The sequence below is a fragment of the Vombatus ursinus genome, unplaced genomic scaffold (genome assembly GCF_900497805.2).
Source record: "Vombatus ursinus unplaced genomic scaffold, bare-nosed wombat genome assembly UNPS02014768.1, whole genome shotgun sequence".
NCBI classification, from domain to species: Eukaryota; Metazoa; Chordata; class Mammalia; order Diprotodontia; family Vombatidae; genus Vombatus; species Vombatus ursinus.
The window spans coordinates 28,152,894-28,167,606 of NW_020954546.1; the positions used below are offsets into that span (position 1 = coordinate 28,152,894).

Below are 14,713 nucleotides of genomic sequence, written 5' to 3' on the forward strand. Positions count from 1 at the left end.
ACCTCTCTAAGTCTCAATTTCCTCATTTGTAAAGTGTGCCTAATAAAAGCACCTACCTCATGGGGTTGTGGTGATGATCAAATGAGATAGTGAGTTTGATTCCAGCCTTGTACTCTTACTACTTTGTGACGTTGGGCAAAGTCACTGTATTTCTGTTTGCCTCAGTTTCCTCAGCTGTAAACTGGGAATAATAACAGCACCTAACTCCCAGGGTTGTTGTGAGGATAAAATGAGGTAATCTTTATAAAGAGCTTAGCACAGTGCCTGGCACATGGTAGGCATTATTTAAAGCTTAGCTATTGTTATTGGTAGTAGTAGTAGTAGTAGTAGTAGGACCTTTGTTTCAGGGGAAAGGCTGGGATCATATAAAATAGCTGTTCAGTTTCCCAAAGGCAATGTAGCCCATCCTCCTTGTTTTCTTCTGTACCCAATAAAAAACAAAAAGAAGAAAACATGGAAATGTCATGCAAACATGCCAACAAGGAGCATGTGATATACCTCACCATCTTGAGAGAATCCTCTGCATTGGATGTGTTCTGTGACAGTGCCAAAATGCGTTTTGGTGAAAGTGTTTCCCCATTTTGGGCCTTGCTTAATATTAATAATCAGAGAACCATCACACAAAGCAATCTGTTCTGTTTTTCAAGGAATCTCCTAGGTTTTGGCTTATGCATGAGAGATCTCTTGTGGGAGAAAAGCTTGAGGTGACATCTCACTCTGTCCACCTCATGTGCTTTTTTATTGTTGAGAAATGGTAAGTACAGTGGGATTGTTAGCAAGGTGGATGGCAAGAAGGTGCCTGGAGAGAAGTCTGTAGTCGGATCTGTGGCCAGCTTGATAAAGTGGGCTTTGTCACCAGCCGCAGGGGAGGAGTTGAGGCACTGAGATCTGTCCTCCTGCAGGACACGGGCTCTGGATGTCTGGTTCAGACTGCACTAGCAGTAGGGTCGGTGGCAGTGTGTGATCTGCCATGGAATACCACTTGTAAAAATTGTTGTCACTTTCCTTCTTGCACCTTGAATCCTCAGTGATTAGATAGGTTATTCTCATAAACATTTTGTAGAGAGGGGAAAGTAGGCATTGAGTCAGTAGTAATTACTGAAGAAAATACTTCCTTAAAAATTAGAATGGAGCAATAGGAAGCTAGTGACTTTATGAGAAATCAAGACACTGTAAAACAAATTCAAAAGAATGAAAAAATAGAAAACAATGTGAAATATCTCATTGGAAAAACAACTGACCTGGAAAATAGATCCAGGAGAGATAATTTAAAAATTACTGGACTATCTGAAAGCCATGATCAAAAAAAAGAGCCTAGACATCATCTTTCAAGAAATTATCAAGGAAAACTGCCCTGATATTTTAGAACCAGAGGGCAAAATAGAAATTGAAAGAATCCACCAATCACCTCCTGAAAGAGATCCCCAGAGGAAAACTCCTAGGAATATTGTAGCCAAATTCCAGAGTTCCCAGGTCAAGGAGAAAATACTACAAGCAGCCAGAAAGAGTTCAAGTATTGTGGAAATACAATCAGGATAACACAAGATTTAGCAGCTTCTACATTAAGGGACTGCAGGGCTTGGAATATAATATTCTGGAGGGCAAAGGAGATAGGATTACAACCAAGAATCACCTACCCAGCAAAACTGAGCATAATCCTTCAGGGAAAAAAATGGACATTCAGTGATATAGAGGACTTTCAAGCATTCTTGATGAAAAGACCAGAACTGAATAGAAAATTTGTCTTTCAGATACAAGACTCAAGAGAAACATGAAGAGGTAAACAGGAAAGAGAAATCATAAGAGACTTATTAAAGTTGAACTGTTTACATTCTGCATGGAAAGATGATATTAGTAACTCATGAGTCCTTTGTCAGTATTAGAGTAGTTGGAGGGAAAAAAATTATATATATGTATATAGATAGCGCACAGGGTGATTTGAAGATGAAGATGAATGAAGAATAAAATTAAGGGGTGAGAGAGGATTATACGTAGAATGGGGTAAATTATCTCACATAAAACAGACAAGAAAAGGCTTTTACAGTGGAGGGGAAACGGGGGAAGGAGAGAGGGAATGAATGAATCTTATTCTCATCGGATTTGGCTTAAGGAGAGAATGATATACACACTCAGCTGGGTATAGAAATCTATCTTACCCTACAGGAAAATAGGGAGGGAAGGGGACGAGAGCAGGAAGATGATAGAGGGGAGGGCAGATTGGGGGAGAGGGTAATCAGAAGCAAACACTTCTAAGGAGGGACAGGGTCAAAAGAAAAAAAAAGATTTGGCTTTTTTTTTTTCCCATGCTTTTGTTTGTTATCGTCTGCTCTTTTCAGCTCCCTTAAAAATCTATTGTGTAATGCCTTGAACATTGTGTTCCTTCCATGGGGGGCCTCTTTCTGTCCCTGCTTTAGAACAGCTGCTCTTCCAGTCTTTGTTTTCTTCCCTGCCCTCAACAACTATAGGGAGTTTGGAGGAGGAATAGAATGGGGGGAAAGACGAAGTGTTCTGCTTTAGACATAATAACTTGAACGTGCCCATGGGATCCAATGTTCTCTCTGGCATGTGTCTGTCTCTTTTATTGAAGTCTTGCACTCCTCTTCCCTGGTCTTTTGTGTTTAATAAACCTCTTAGTCTCTGAGGAAGTTAAAAATCTCTAAATATTTGAGGAATGGCCCTTTGCTAATAGCATTTGTTGTAATTGTTGTTTTTGTTTTTTATTCTCAGTCCTACTTTTGCTGCCACATGTGAAGGACTTAGCCGTAGCCACCTTAGTCCTCTGGTATGAAGGGAGTAGGTCAGTTTGAGGCCTGAGTACATTGAATTGGCCTGGTGGGAAAGGTTTAGATAGTTGAGAAACCTTGGGAGCCCACCAAGGCAATTACTAGATTGAATTCTTTTAGGTGCCCCTTTGAATATTTTGATCTTACTCAAAAAAAAAAAAAAAAAAACCAAAAACAAAAAAAAAACTAAAAATACTCTTCTTTTTGAATCACCTACGTAGGAAAAAAGCACTTGTGGTAGGAGGCATAAGCTAATGGCAGAAAAAGTCACTAGAGCTGGTTTCTGATGTGGTCTTGCCAGGGAGTGCTTTTGGTTGGGTTCAGGGCCACCTTAGTGGTAAGGGAGACCATTGTTTGGCCAGATCAGGGACAGGGGCAAAGAGTGAAGGAGAATGAATACAAATGGCCTAGATGAATGAGGGAATAACTCATGTTTAGTCCTTCCTTGGGTTCTGCTAAGGGAAAACTCTGGGTATGTTAGGTGGAACAGGGATTCAGGATGGTCTCTTGTGGAGTAGGGGTGGGTAGGATTGGAGGAAACACACATCAGAGTATCTGCTTGGAGAGGCTCTGAGTTACTGTGTAGTTCAGGAGTGACACGCACACTGGCCTTGGAGCCAGAAGACCTAGATCTGAGTCTTACCTTTGACATTTACTGACTTAGTTGCCTTTAATTAAGGGAGTTAGCCTCTCTGAGCCTTATTTTCCTTATCTACAAATTAAAATCCAGAGGTATGGGGTTTCACCACAGTCTTCACAATAAGCCAACGGTAGGTAGTTTAAGAAATTTGTAAGATGCTACATTGATGTGAATAATGATCTTGGTCATTCCTGGAGTGAGTGCCCATCGTTCCCAGCCCAGCTCAAACATGACTATCTTTGCTTGCTCAGTGTCCTCCTTCCCCCTTTCTCCAAGGTCCATTGCTTTCCTTCAGATCTCTCTTATTGCCCTAAGCACATCCCACACCATCCTGGACTTGCTCCTGTCCTTTCATGTGCCCTACTAGCTTACAGACTCCTGGAAGAAAAAAGGCAGCATCTTATTCTCATATCCCTACTCTTAGAGCACCATACTTAATACTCACTTAATGAGTGGCCAAGAAGTGTTTGTAGAGTTGGATGGGAGTACTTATGCTTGAAATAAATGGAAGCTATTTGTTGACTGGAATCAAGACCTAACGAGTAGTATGTGTAGGCTTTTGAAAATCAGCTCATCCTAGTATATCTTTTTAGAGCTAATGGCAGGGTGTTAGTGGAATGGAGTGTATGGCATTGCTCTTCTTAAAAAACAAGTAGATGCATTGACATTATCCTTAAAAGACATCAGCATTCTTAATTATCGGTGCAAGAGAAATAGTAAACATTTAGTGAGTACCTACTGTATTCCATACTGTGCTCAGCACTAAGGATACCAAGAAAGACAAAAGACAGCCCTTGTTCTTAAGATCCTCATTCTAGTGGGGGAAACAGCATGGAAACAACTCTATAAATATAAGGTATGTCCCGGATAGATTGGAGATACTCAACAGAGGAATGGCATTAGCTTGAAAGGGGATCAGGGAAGGCTTCTTGGAGAAGGTGGGTTTGTAGCTGGGATTTGATGGAAGCCAGGAGGTGGAGATGAAAAGGGAGAGAATTCCTGCATGGAGGATGGCTGGGGAAAATGCCTGGAGTCAGGAGAGGTTTTGTGTGAGGGACAGCACGGAAGTCAATAGAACTGAATCCCAGAGTGTGTGAAGGTGATAAGGTGTCAGAAGACTGGGGGAGTGGGGAGGTCAGGTTATGAAGGGCTTTGGATGCCAAACAGAAGATTTTCTATTTGTTCCTCGAGACAGTAGGGATCCACTGGAATGTATTGATGTGTGTTTTGTGGGGGAGAGGTTGTAGTTTGATCCGACCTACACTTTAGAAAGATCGTTTGGCCAGCTGAATGAGAAATGGACAGGAGTGAGGAGAGACTTGTGTCAGGGCGTCCAACTAGCTGGTTCTTGGAGTCATGTAGGTGTGAGGTGATGAAGATCCTGCACATTAGGGCCACGTTGGCAGTGTCAGAGGAGAGAAGGGGTGGATATATATATAAAAGAGATATTATGATAAAGGTGTAATCAACAGGACTTGGCAGCACTTTGTATATGGTGATGAGAGGATGAGGAATTGAGGATGAGACCTGGGATGTTAGCCTAAGGGAGGGGGAGATTGGGGGCAGGGGAAAAGTAATGAGTTTACGGTGGTTATATTGAACTCAAGATGTCTATGGGACATCCAGCTTGAGGTGTCTAATAGACAGTTGGAGAAGAGAGATTGGAGATCGGCAGAGAGGTTAGAGCTGCCTAAGTAGATTTGAGAGTTCAGTATGGTGATGAGAATTGAATCCATGGGAGCTGATGAAATCACCAGCTGAAGTAGTATAGAGGGAGAAGAAAGAGCCCAGGACAGAGCCCTGGGGGACACCCACAGTTAGCCTCACTCTTAGCAATTCTATTATAAAAGCCACAACTTTTAAAATGGAGTACCATATGACAGCATTTGTTTTCCTGACAAGCTCTGTGCCTCCTTTCATTCAAAAGGCGAAGAGATCATTTCCTAACCAAAGATCATCACATTATTCTTGGGCTGTTGACAGATACTGTATTTACAAATGTCTAGTCATTTTCTGCTTCTACAATAGCAGCTGTATTAAATGAAATAGTTGTTTTCAGCTTATGATTTACTTGAATTTAAGACTTTGAGCAAAGAGTAAATAAATTACTACCTCTTGGTTGACCCTTGATTGAGTCAAAAGAGATCTTAGCCCTCCTTTTATAGATTGGGAACCTGGAATGCACCTAAACCAGAGGGGTCGCTTGAGGTGACTTAAACTTTCCTGTGAACAGGCCTCCAAAAATTGACTTTTTTGTAATCTGTCTTACATTTAGTAAGTGACTTGAAAGTCATCCCCTTTTCTCTTTTTTTCCTCTTCTTTTCCTCTTTCTCTTTCTTCCCCTCCCTGCTTCCATCTTTCCTTTTTGTGAGATAGGGTGGGGAGATAGACTTCTGATTTCAATTGTGTTAGGTAACTACCTCCAGTCAGACTGGTCTGCCATTTATGCAGCTTTTCTGGCACTTAGTTGTGTAGACACCAGGAGATTAATTGACTTGCCCAGGGTTACTCGGTCAGTAGGTGCCAGAAAGGGACCTAAAGTGCTTCTCTCCCTTACTTTTAGGCTCTCTGTTAATTACATTATTTCAGCCCCTCTCTTTCAGTGTTCCTGTCCCTCCTGTCTTCTCTTTCACAGTTTACTTGACAAGTGATTTGGTTTCCCATTCCCAAGAATTTCTCATAATTACTAGGTTAGATTGTGAACTCATTGAGGGCCCTTATTTATCTTAAGCAGCTCCTGAGTTCCTAAACAATACTTTGCATATCATCTGTGCTTAATAAAAATTTGTATAAATTAATTAATTCATGCCCTTTTCTTCCTGAGAAATTCTCTGAAAGATCTGGTTTAGTGGTCAGGCATGGCCCATGAGCCTTGTCACCTCACTGGAAAATGTTATAATGCTCTAATGCTCTACTTCCCACTTTAATTTTGTCCACGTTGGACATATTCTCATTTGTTTATCCTTAAATAATGCTCTCTCTTGATTTTTTTTTTTCCAAAACAGTTCCTGATATGATACACAAGACTTTTTGCCACCTGGCCAGTGGATCTTGTTAAATATTTAACATCTGTTGCACTTCCATCATGCTAATGTTTTCCCATCCATTTTAGGGATTCTTATACAAGTTTACTTAGGCTCAGACCCTTAAAGCAAAGCCATTAGTTATCCTTCCTTCCTAGTGAAATGCCAAGCCCACTGTGCTCTAGCTTTGATGAGGGCCTTTGTCCTTTAGGTCATGAATAACGCAGAGAGAGTCCTTCAGAAGCAGGGCATTATTGGGGTGGTTTGAAGATAAAATAAAGACAGCCATTCAGAGGGAGGCCAGTCCATCACTCCATTAGAAGCAAGCCACTTAAACACTTGGGTTTTTCGTGCAACTCTTCAAATTGTGGCCAAGACACCTGGACTAATGACTCAGTGAAATGGCTAGGTAAGCTTAGTGTTCTAGGTCATAACACAACACGATTAGGGAGCAAAGACCCCACAGGCATTAGTGTAGACTTTTTATTTCTTTTCCAGATATTTAATGATGAAAACATACATAAAATACATATTAAAGTTCAGATGCTTTATATTTTTTGCAAGAAAATGAAGCCTTAAGATACAAAATAAACATTTCATTAAAAAAAAACTTGACAGGTTAGGTTTTACTCAGTTAAGACAGTAAAATAGCAGCAAAGTACCAAGACATTATTTGTGCACTTCTTGTATTTAGGACCAAAGTTATTTCGTTAAGATCAGAGTCAGAAATTCCAGACTGGCCTTCTGGAGGGTTTTATATAATTGAGTCACTGGTTAGATACGAGCATGTTTTTCCAAATATACATCAGAGAGAGGAGTACTTCCATTAATTTCAGAAAATTCAGGTCCTTAGCCAGTCAGCATGACCATTATTACAGTGACATTGACCATGAAGACATGCAACACATATGCTTTCCAGACACTTGCTACAGAAGGCAAGCGAGTATTAAGAGCATTGGTGGTTGTCTCCTCTCGCCTTAAGGTGAGAGTTGTGCTTTGTGGAGCCATTTCCGAGAAGCTGCTTGGCATACCGCTAGTGATGCTTAGGGTCATCGGAGTTGTAGATGATTTCGTGGAACTCGTGAAGCTTGCATTTAAGACGGTTGCATCTTGAATATGAATGGTCAGTGTTGCAGCTGCTGCTTCATGGGAATTTGTCTTTCCTGTGGGCAGGTCTTCTGGATAGAGAACCAAAGGCTTATCCGTGCTTGTAAGGACTACACTTTTGCTCAGAGTACCACTTAATGTGGACTCCTTTGTTCGATATTGTTTGGGTATTTTGGTCACCTTGTGTTGGGTTTCCAGACTCAGGGAGTTGGCGTCTGTGGCCTGTGTGCTACTGACCATGAACACGCTTGAAGTCATTGCAGAAACGGTAGATTGTTCGGTGTGATTTTGCCAGGGTGTTGTATGATTAGAACACGGAGACCCGACCACCTGAGCCGAGGTTTCCAATACCCATTTCAGTAAATATGTGACGTTTTGTTTGTCGTCACAAGCCCACCGGTTGTTGTACAGAGTTATTACTTGCAGCTGAGATAGTTGGTCAAAGGCTTGATCAGGAATATACGTGAACTTGTTGTTGTGTAAGTAAAGGTGCGTGAGATTTATCAGCTTTACCAATGTCCCCGGAAGAATTTGGGTCAAAGAATTGTTTGACAGGTCCACCGTCTTTATGTTGGAAGGCATGTTAGTGGGGACTGTCCAGAGTTTGTTACTACTGAGGTTGAGAAACTGGAGGCTGCTGAGGGTATTTTTGATGAGAACAACCCTCTCCAGCATGTTCTTAGAAACATCGAGGCGCTGAAGGTTCCACTGATAAGCGGTGTCAGACTTGTCAAGAAGTTTGATGGCATTGTTGGTGGCATACATTTCCCAGAGTGACCTGGGCAGGTGCTCAGGGAGGCGCTCCAGCATATTGTTGGACACGTCGAGGGTCCTCAGGTTGGTGTACTGAGTTAGCTGGTTGTGAAGATCAGTGAAGAGGTTAGAAGACAGGTTTAGATGAACAATGTTCTCTTGGAGTCCAGGGGGTAATACAGTCAAGTTTCTGCCCGAACAGTCCACACGCCTGTGCTTTTCTGAGCATGTACATTGGTGGGGACAGATACACAGAATACCAGGGATGAGAAGCAGAAGGACGAGCAGGAAGGGAGACATTTTCAATATCTGATATTCCATCTTTGCCTGGAAAATAAACAGAGAGACCGAAATGATACCCTTTCAGCATGCAAATGTAGTGGAGGAATCTGTAATGGTCTCTTTAGCATTGGGCAAAATTATCAATAAACCTCTTTGTTGTTTACTCCTTTTATAATTGTTCCAGTGATTAAACTAACAAAGCTTCCCTTCATTTATAGTCCAAATGCTTAATCCTGCTGTTGGGGCTGTCTGGTAGAGGGAGACTTTCTTTCCTTCTTTGCCACCCTTCCCCAACCCTTCCCCCCTTCTTTTACCACCCTTCTTCCTTATCTGCCTTCTCCAAGCCCATGTTCTAAAAAAGCATTCTCTTACGCTGCCTCATGAGTCCAAGCAAATACTCTTTTCTCATAATGTTTTCTTATCCAGATGGAAAAAATGGCTGTCATAGATCTGTTTTTAAAATCTCTGCAGTAAGGTAGCAGCCGTGTGTGTGTGTGTGTGTGTGTGATAATGTTTTTAAGATTAAGAAATAAACTACAGTAGAATATAGCTTTGTCAATTTAAAAGGAATGTGTGCATATTATGAAACATTTTAGGCATTTGAAAACCCAGATCCAATATAATCCCCTGAGCCCCACACATTACATTGCAAGATGTTGTTTTCCTGTATGTTCTAGTGTTGATTTTCATGGGAAAACTGGTTTTTTGGTTTTTGGTTTTGTTTTTTTTTTTTTGTTTGTTTGTTGTTTTTTTTTTTTTTACAAAATAAATGGACATCGGAACAAAATTTCTCAACTGTCACTGCAGCAAATTTTTGGTGCATGCACTGGCTACTAAGAAATATACCATCAACTCCAATGACCACTTTAAAAGGAACAAAAAATCTATCTCCATCTATCCAGCTTTACCCTCTTTAAAGATCAGCTTACCACAGATAGGGTTGTCTTCCACCTCAGCACATCCTCTCTCTGTGAGGCTCGAGCTCAAAGGTCGCCCGCTGTGTTCTGGAAAGCAGCGACAGGCTGTGTGCGGGAGACTGGGGCTTGTGCTCCCCTGCTCAGCCTGCTCCGCTGCATTGTGTCGCTGTGAGCTGAGCCAGGCTTTGAGAACACCTGATCAGCACCACATTGGAGGACTGCAGAGCTGTCACTGGTGCTGACTCCGATTGATTGCAAGGCTGCGTGTGCTCCAGAGCAGAGGCAGGGACTTACCTAGGGATAGGTAGGCAGCTGGCTGAGACCCTGTGATGGCATCCCTCCGCAAATAGCCTTAGCAGGTCAGACTTGTGTGAGTTTAAATTAGATGTCTATTTTTATGTTAGCATCTGCCTCATTGAGGATTTTTGGCTTTCTCATTAGGTGATATTTTATCATTGAAAATTAATTTATCCATACATTCTCGTAATTCCTTCAGAGATGTTTCTTTAGTATAAGAGCTCTCACTCTCTGTGCACATGCGAGTGCCCCCCCCCCCACCCCTATGATTTTGTAGCATTCTAGTCTTCCAGATTTGTCTGCTCACTGAGTCTTATCTTCCCTGCCAGGAGGTACCTGCTTAGATATATTTGTGCCAGACAAGAAGAAAGTAATTAGCTGTCCCAGCTCATAGCTTCTCAACCTACTGAGCTACATTTCAGTAAGAACACAGGTAGCACCCATGTCTTTATAAGCATGGTTTAAAAAATAAAATAAAATCCATTACAACAAATATATGTTAAGTAGAGGCAATGTGGTATTGTGAACATTGCACTGGATTTTGAGATAGAAAGCCTGGATTCAAAACCAGGCTTTTCTACTTATTTTCAGCATGACATAGAACAACATAGAACAGCTCTCTCTGGCCCTCAGTCTCCTTATCTATAAAATGGGGCTGATGAACTAGACAGGGACTGGGAGCCCTTCCAGCTCTAAATCTGGGGTCCTTTGAAAGACTTCATGGGAATTTATCTTTTGGGTGGGCAGGTCTTCTGGAGAGGAGACAGAAGATTTGTCAGTACTTGAAAGGACAAAATGCCCCTTTCTGCTGATTCCTGATATTGTGTGACTGTTTTGGCCCCTTTGAATGAGTTATCAGACTTTGGGAAGTAACTGTACCTACGGCTTGTAACTGCAGAAGGTGCAGTAAGTTCGGTGGGCCTCCAGTCTGTTCCTGGCCTTAGGTGTGATCATTCTGCATCCTACATCCTATCAGAGGCTGGGATAGATGGACTTGATTTGCCTTTGATTAATGTATGTGTCCTTTGGGACGTGGTAGAAATGTGGACCTTTACTCAGATCAGCATTTATGGTAGATACTGCTTTGCCTAATTTTCTTCTTTTAGGGAGAAAATAAAGCAAATGTATGTTTGGTTTCTTCAACATGTTTCACATTTAGTTATTTAGGAAGTAATTTAGAGCATGTGAGAGAGAGAGAGAAAGAGGGAGAAGGGAGAGGGAAGAGAGGAAGAGGGGGAGAGAGGGGGGAGGGAGGGAAGAGAAAGACAAGAGAAGAGGTAGAAAGACGCTGGGACAGGGGAGAGGGAAAGTTTTAGCTTTGGCCCTATCATATGTTGTAGCTCATGAAGTAACTTGGCTGAATGTCCATGTTCAGCTCCCCATCTCAACCCTCGGTCCAGAGGATACCTCACTGTCTTTCTGTAGCCCTTGTTAGGAGCTCACTGGAGTCATGATTCTATGTACAGGATCTAGGCCAGGTGGTAACATGCTGTCTTTTCATTTGATTTTTTTTTCTTAAAGGCTAAAAAATATGATTTCTTTTTGGTCGAGTTTCAGATAAAAACTAAATTTCTTAAGCTGAATACTTCAGAATATCATTTGCCCCAGATACTATATCATGAGATCCATTTTATGGCTGCTACTTCTGCTATCTATTAAATGTGCTCATTGATAGAGTTTGGTCACATCAAGGTTAGCCAGCAAATCTTATAAGTACAGATTTGTAACATTGCCACATGGCAGGCCATTAAACAGTCATTAGGAATTCAGATATGTGGGCAGCACTCCTTTAGGCCGAGATGGTAAGGAAACCCTCTCTGTTCTTAAGTTTTTACATTAACCACTGTTTTGAACTTTAGCTGCCACAAAGAGGAGTTGTATTAGTAGCACCACTCAAACTAAGAAATGATGCAGGGTATTATTTTCAAAAGTAAATTATCCTGCTTCAACTACTGTAAAAAGCTGATGTTCCTCAAGCTGTGTTTTAAAGTCAGTAACATTAGAAACTTTTTTATTGATGGGTGCTCTCAGAAGATGATTGGAAGGAAGTGCCTGGTCTCTTGACTCTGAATTGGGGTTCTTTAAGTGGCCATTGATCCTGAGAGGCACCCAGTTTTTACTTACTATCATCTTAGTGGAAAGTGTCCCAAAAGTCTTAGTGCAGTTTCAAGCTTAGTGTAATTTAAAACTGCAGTGAGACTTTTGGGGCATCCCATTTGGGGCATATTTATTTCTCACCATGGTTCCCAGGCATCTTAGATTCCTTTAAAGTGATACAGAATTCTCAGAAGTGGAAAAAAAAATACTTATGCAAAAGAGTTGGTTTAGATGATGTACCCCCTTTCTTTGTATCCATCCCCAGTGCTCAGTACAGTGCCCAGCACACAGTAGGCATTTAATAAATGTTTTTAAACTATTGACTGGCTAGTGTAAAATGCTCTACATACTTTAAAGTTTTTTATAAATGCTAGCTATGGTTAGTGATGGGTGGTTGATATTTTTTCTTTTGAAAACTGTTCATACTTGATTCTTGTTTGGCCAATGACTCATACGTATCTGTGTCAGTTACCTATATGTCTTGGATATTTGACTTCTGGCTTCCATGGGAGAAATCTGTGGGGAGGAACAGGGAAAGGGAGAAGGATTCCTGCTGAATAAGGAGAAGGAAATTAGGGAGAGATTTGGACTGGTGAAGTCAGTCAGAGATTGTCTCAGGGAGGCAAATTTTGGGGAGAGTTGGCTGGAGAAAAGTCTTCAGAACTAGGAAATAGCTTCGATTCTACTTCTGGGTTGAAACAGGATGATAAAAGACAAATAAAAGAATTAAGGGGGGTTCTGGAGGATGACAGAGAATGAGGGAGGAGAACCTGAAGCAGCCGGGTTGTGCCTGAGGATGGGGCCCAGGCCTCTGGACCTTCAAGGAGATATAGAGATGGCAGATGTCTAGTAGGAGATGAGAACCCTGCATAGGCAGGTAAGACAGTATTTGCCAGCTGCCTTGCAAGTCTCGTCAAAAAAAAAAAAACCAAAACCTTATTCTCAGGTATTGAAAGAATTGGCAGGTGTGCTTGCTAAGCTTTTCCCGAAGTAGAGAGAGAAGAATGCATCCCCCCTACCCCAAACCCCCAGCTCCCCTTTATTTGTAGAACTTGGAGTCTCTGGATGTGGAAGGCTGCTTTTAATGTCAGAATTGTTGAAGATATCGATTAGTGTTGCCATTTTTCGTCTTTTTTTTTTTTTTCCAAAGCTCTTTGTAATAAAGGCTGATTGTCTGTTTGGGAAGAAGGAGAAATATATTGAGGCCTCCAAGGTCCCTTCTAGTTCTAAATCTATGGTTCTTTGATTTTTACTAGTGAGGAAACTGAGGTCTAGACATTAGTAAGTCAGAACGCCGTGTCTGAGCCTTTCTTTTCCTGTGCTGGATTTCCCCAGCCATTAGAGGAAATGAAAGTCTCTTAATCTTTCCAGTGAACATGCCTGCTCTGGTGCTAAGCTGGGCACCCCTTGCCAGCGCTGCTGCTTTGTATAGTTCAGTTAATGAACAAGCATTTATTAAATGCGGCTTTATGCCAGGCATCGTGTAAATCAGTGGGGATACATACAGATTTGAAAAGGAAATTGTCCCTGTGACAGTTAGGTGCATCTAAGTAAACACAAGGTGGGTCCTGGCATCTGGGGGAGGGGGAGGGCCAAGCCAGGGCTCCTGGGGGAAGTGGTCTCTGAGCTGAAAGGGGAAGGAGGCTGGGGCCTCCAGGAGGTGGAAGTGAGGCCGAGGGGAGGGGCAGAGACGATAGACTGGCAGCCTGTGGCGGCCTGTTGGGACCTGAAGCAGAGAGGAAGGTGACTTAAGTTTGGAAATGTTGGCCCAGACCAGCTGGTGAAGGCCTTTGAGGCATAGGCAGAGGAGGTTGTGTTTGCTCCTACAGGAAATGGGGAGCCGTGGAAGCTTCTTGGTCAGCGGAGTGATGCGGTCAGACCTGGGTTTTAGAAATGCCCTTGGCAGCCAGAGGGGGGATGGGCTGGAGAAGAAGTCATTGAGGCAAGGGTGTCAGGGAATGAGGAGGGCCTGGGCTAGCGTGGGGCCAGTATAAGTGGATGGAAGGGGAAGCTTGGGGAAGGCTGTGGAGGCAGAGAGTGGAGAAGACTCCCCAGAATTCGTCTTCCTCGTCTTTGACAGTGACAATGACTCTGCCCAGGTCAGCCTCACCCAGAATGCTACGGAGCCATGTGGGGTTCACCAAGGCTTTGTGGCTTTGTACGGGGAGGCAGTGTGGCCTAGTGGCAATCTGCAGAGTTCACCTTAGCACACCTGACATACCGCCTGCGTGGAAGACACTGCTGAAGCCCCAGCTGGTCGGTGGCCAAACCCCTGAGCCTCTCTGGGCTTCAGAGGCTGAAGGATTCAGATCCTTTGGGCTATGGCTCCAGTCTCCTTTAGAGCCCTGGGCACGGCCTGCTGCTGGTAGTCCTGTTGATTCATCTTCTGGTCATGTGGTACTTGAATCAGCTCCTTTTTGCCATGTTGCTAAAATAAACTTTATACTGTGGATCTGGCAGCTCTAATTTTGTTTCCCTCTGTGTTTTGCTTTCATCCTGCCTGCCTCTTCTTATGTCCTATCCTACGTTTATCTTCCTGCATTTATTTCTGCTGATTTGAACAAATACTTCTACTTTGGCTGATGTGTTCTTCTGTTGTGCTAAGGCAAAAAAAAAAAAGCAGAAGGATAAAGCTTTTTTTCCCCTACTTGGCTATGAATTCTTATAAAATTTCCTCCTACAAATCCAGTTCTGTCAGGGAGAAAAGTGGACAAAATCTCAATCTTTCAAAAGTCAGCACTGGCTCCTACCTTCACCAACTCAGAATTTATATCACAGTTGTTGTGTGTCCCCCATCTGTCCTAAGTTATTAGT

The 14,713-nt window shown here is 42.4% G+C and overlaps 2 protein-coding genes across 16 annotated transcripts in view; one reads left to right on the plus strand and one right to left on the minus strand.

Annotated features, from left to right (window-relative positions):
• The window catches only part of NF1 (neurofibromin 1), a 246,780-nt gene that overhangs the window by 162,319 nt on the left and 69,748 nt on the right, over positions 1–14,713 (plus strand). The gene's annotated exons all lie outside the window — the stretch shown is intronic.
• On the minus strand, positions 7,066–14,467 carry OMG (oligodendrocyte myelin glycoprotein). Of its 2 annotated transcripts, XM_027862593.1 has the most exons (3): positions 14,121–14,467; positions 9,518–9,799; positions 7,066–8,633 (listed from the first exon to the last, which is right to left on the minus strand). In XM_027862593.1, exon 3 carries the CDS (start codon positions 8,625–8,627, stop codon positions 7,296–7,298), a length of 1,332 nt encoding a protein of 443 aa, XP_027718394.1. In that variant the 5' UTR covers positions 8,628–8,633; positions 9,518–9,799; positions 14,121–14,467; the 3' UTR covers positions 7,066–7,295. The 2 variants fall into 2 exon arrangements, with proteins under 2 accessions (XP_027718394.1, XP_027718392.1); XM_027862591.1 differs by lacking the exon at positions 14,121–14,467 and having other exon boundaries at positions 9,518–9,975.

Coding starts and splice junctions, on each gene's coding strand:
- OMG (XM_027862593.1), bottom strand. CDS start 8,627: ATGGAATATCAGATATTGAAAATGTCTCCCTTCCTGCTCGTCCTTCTG.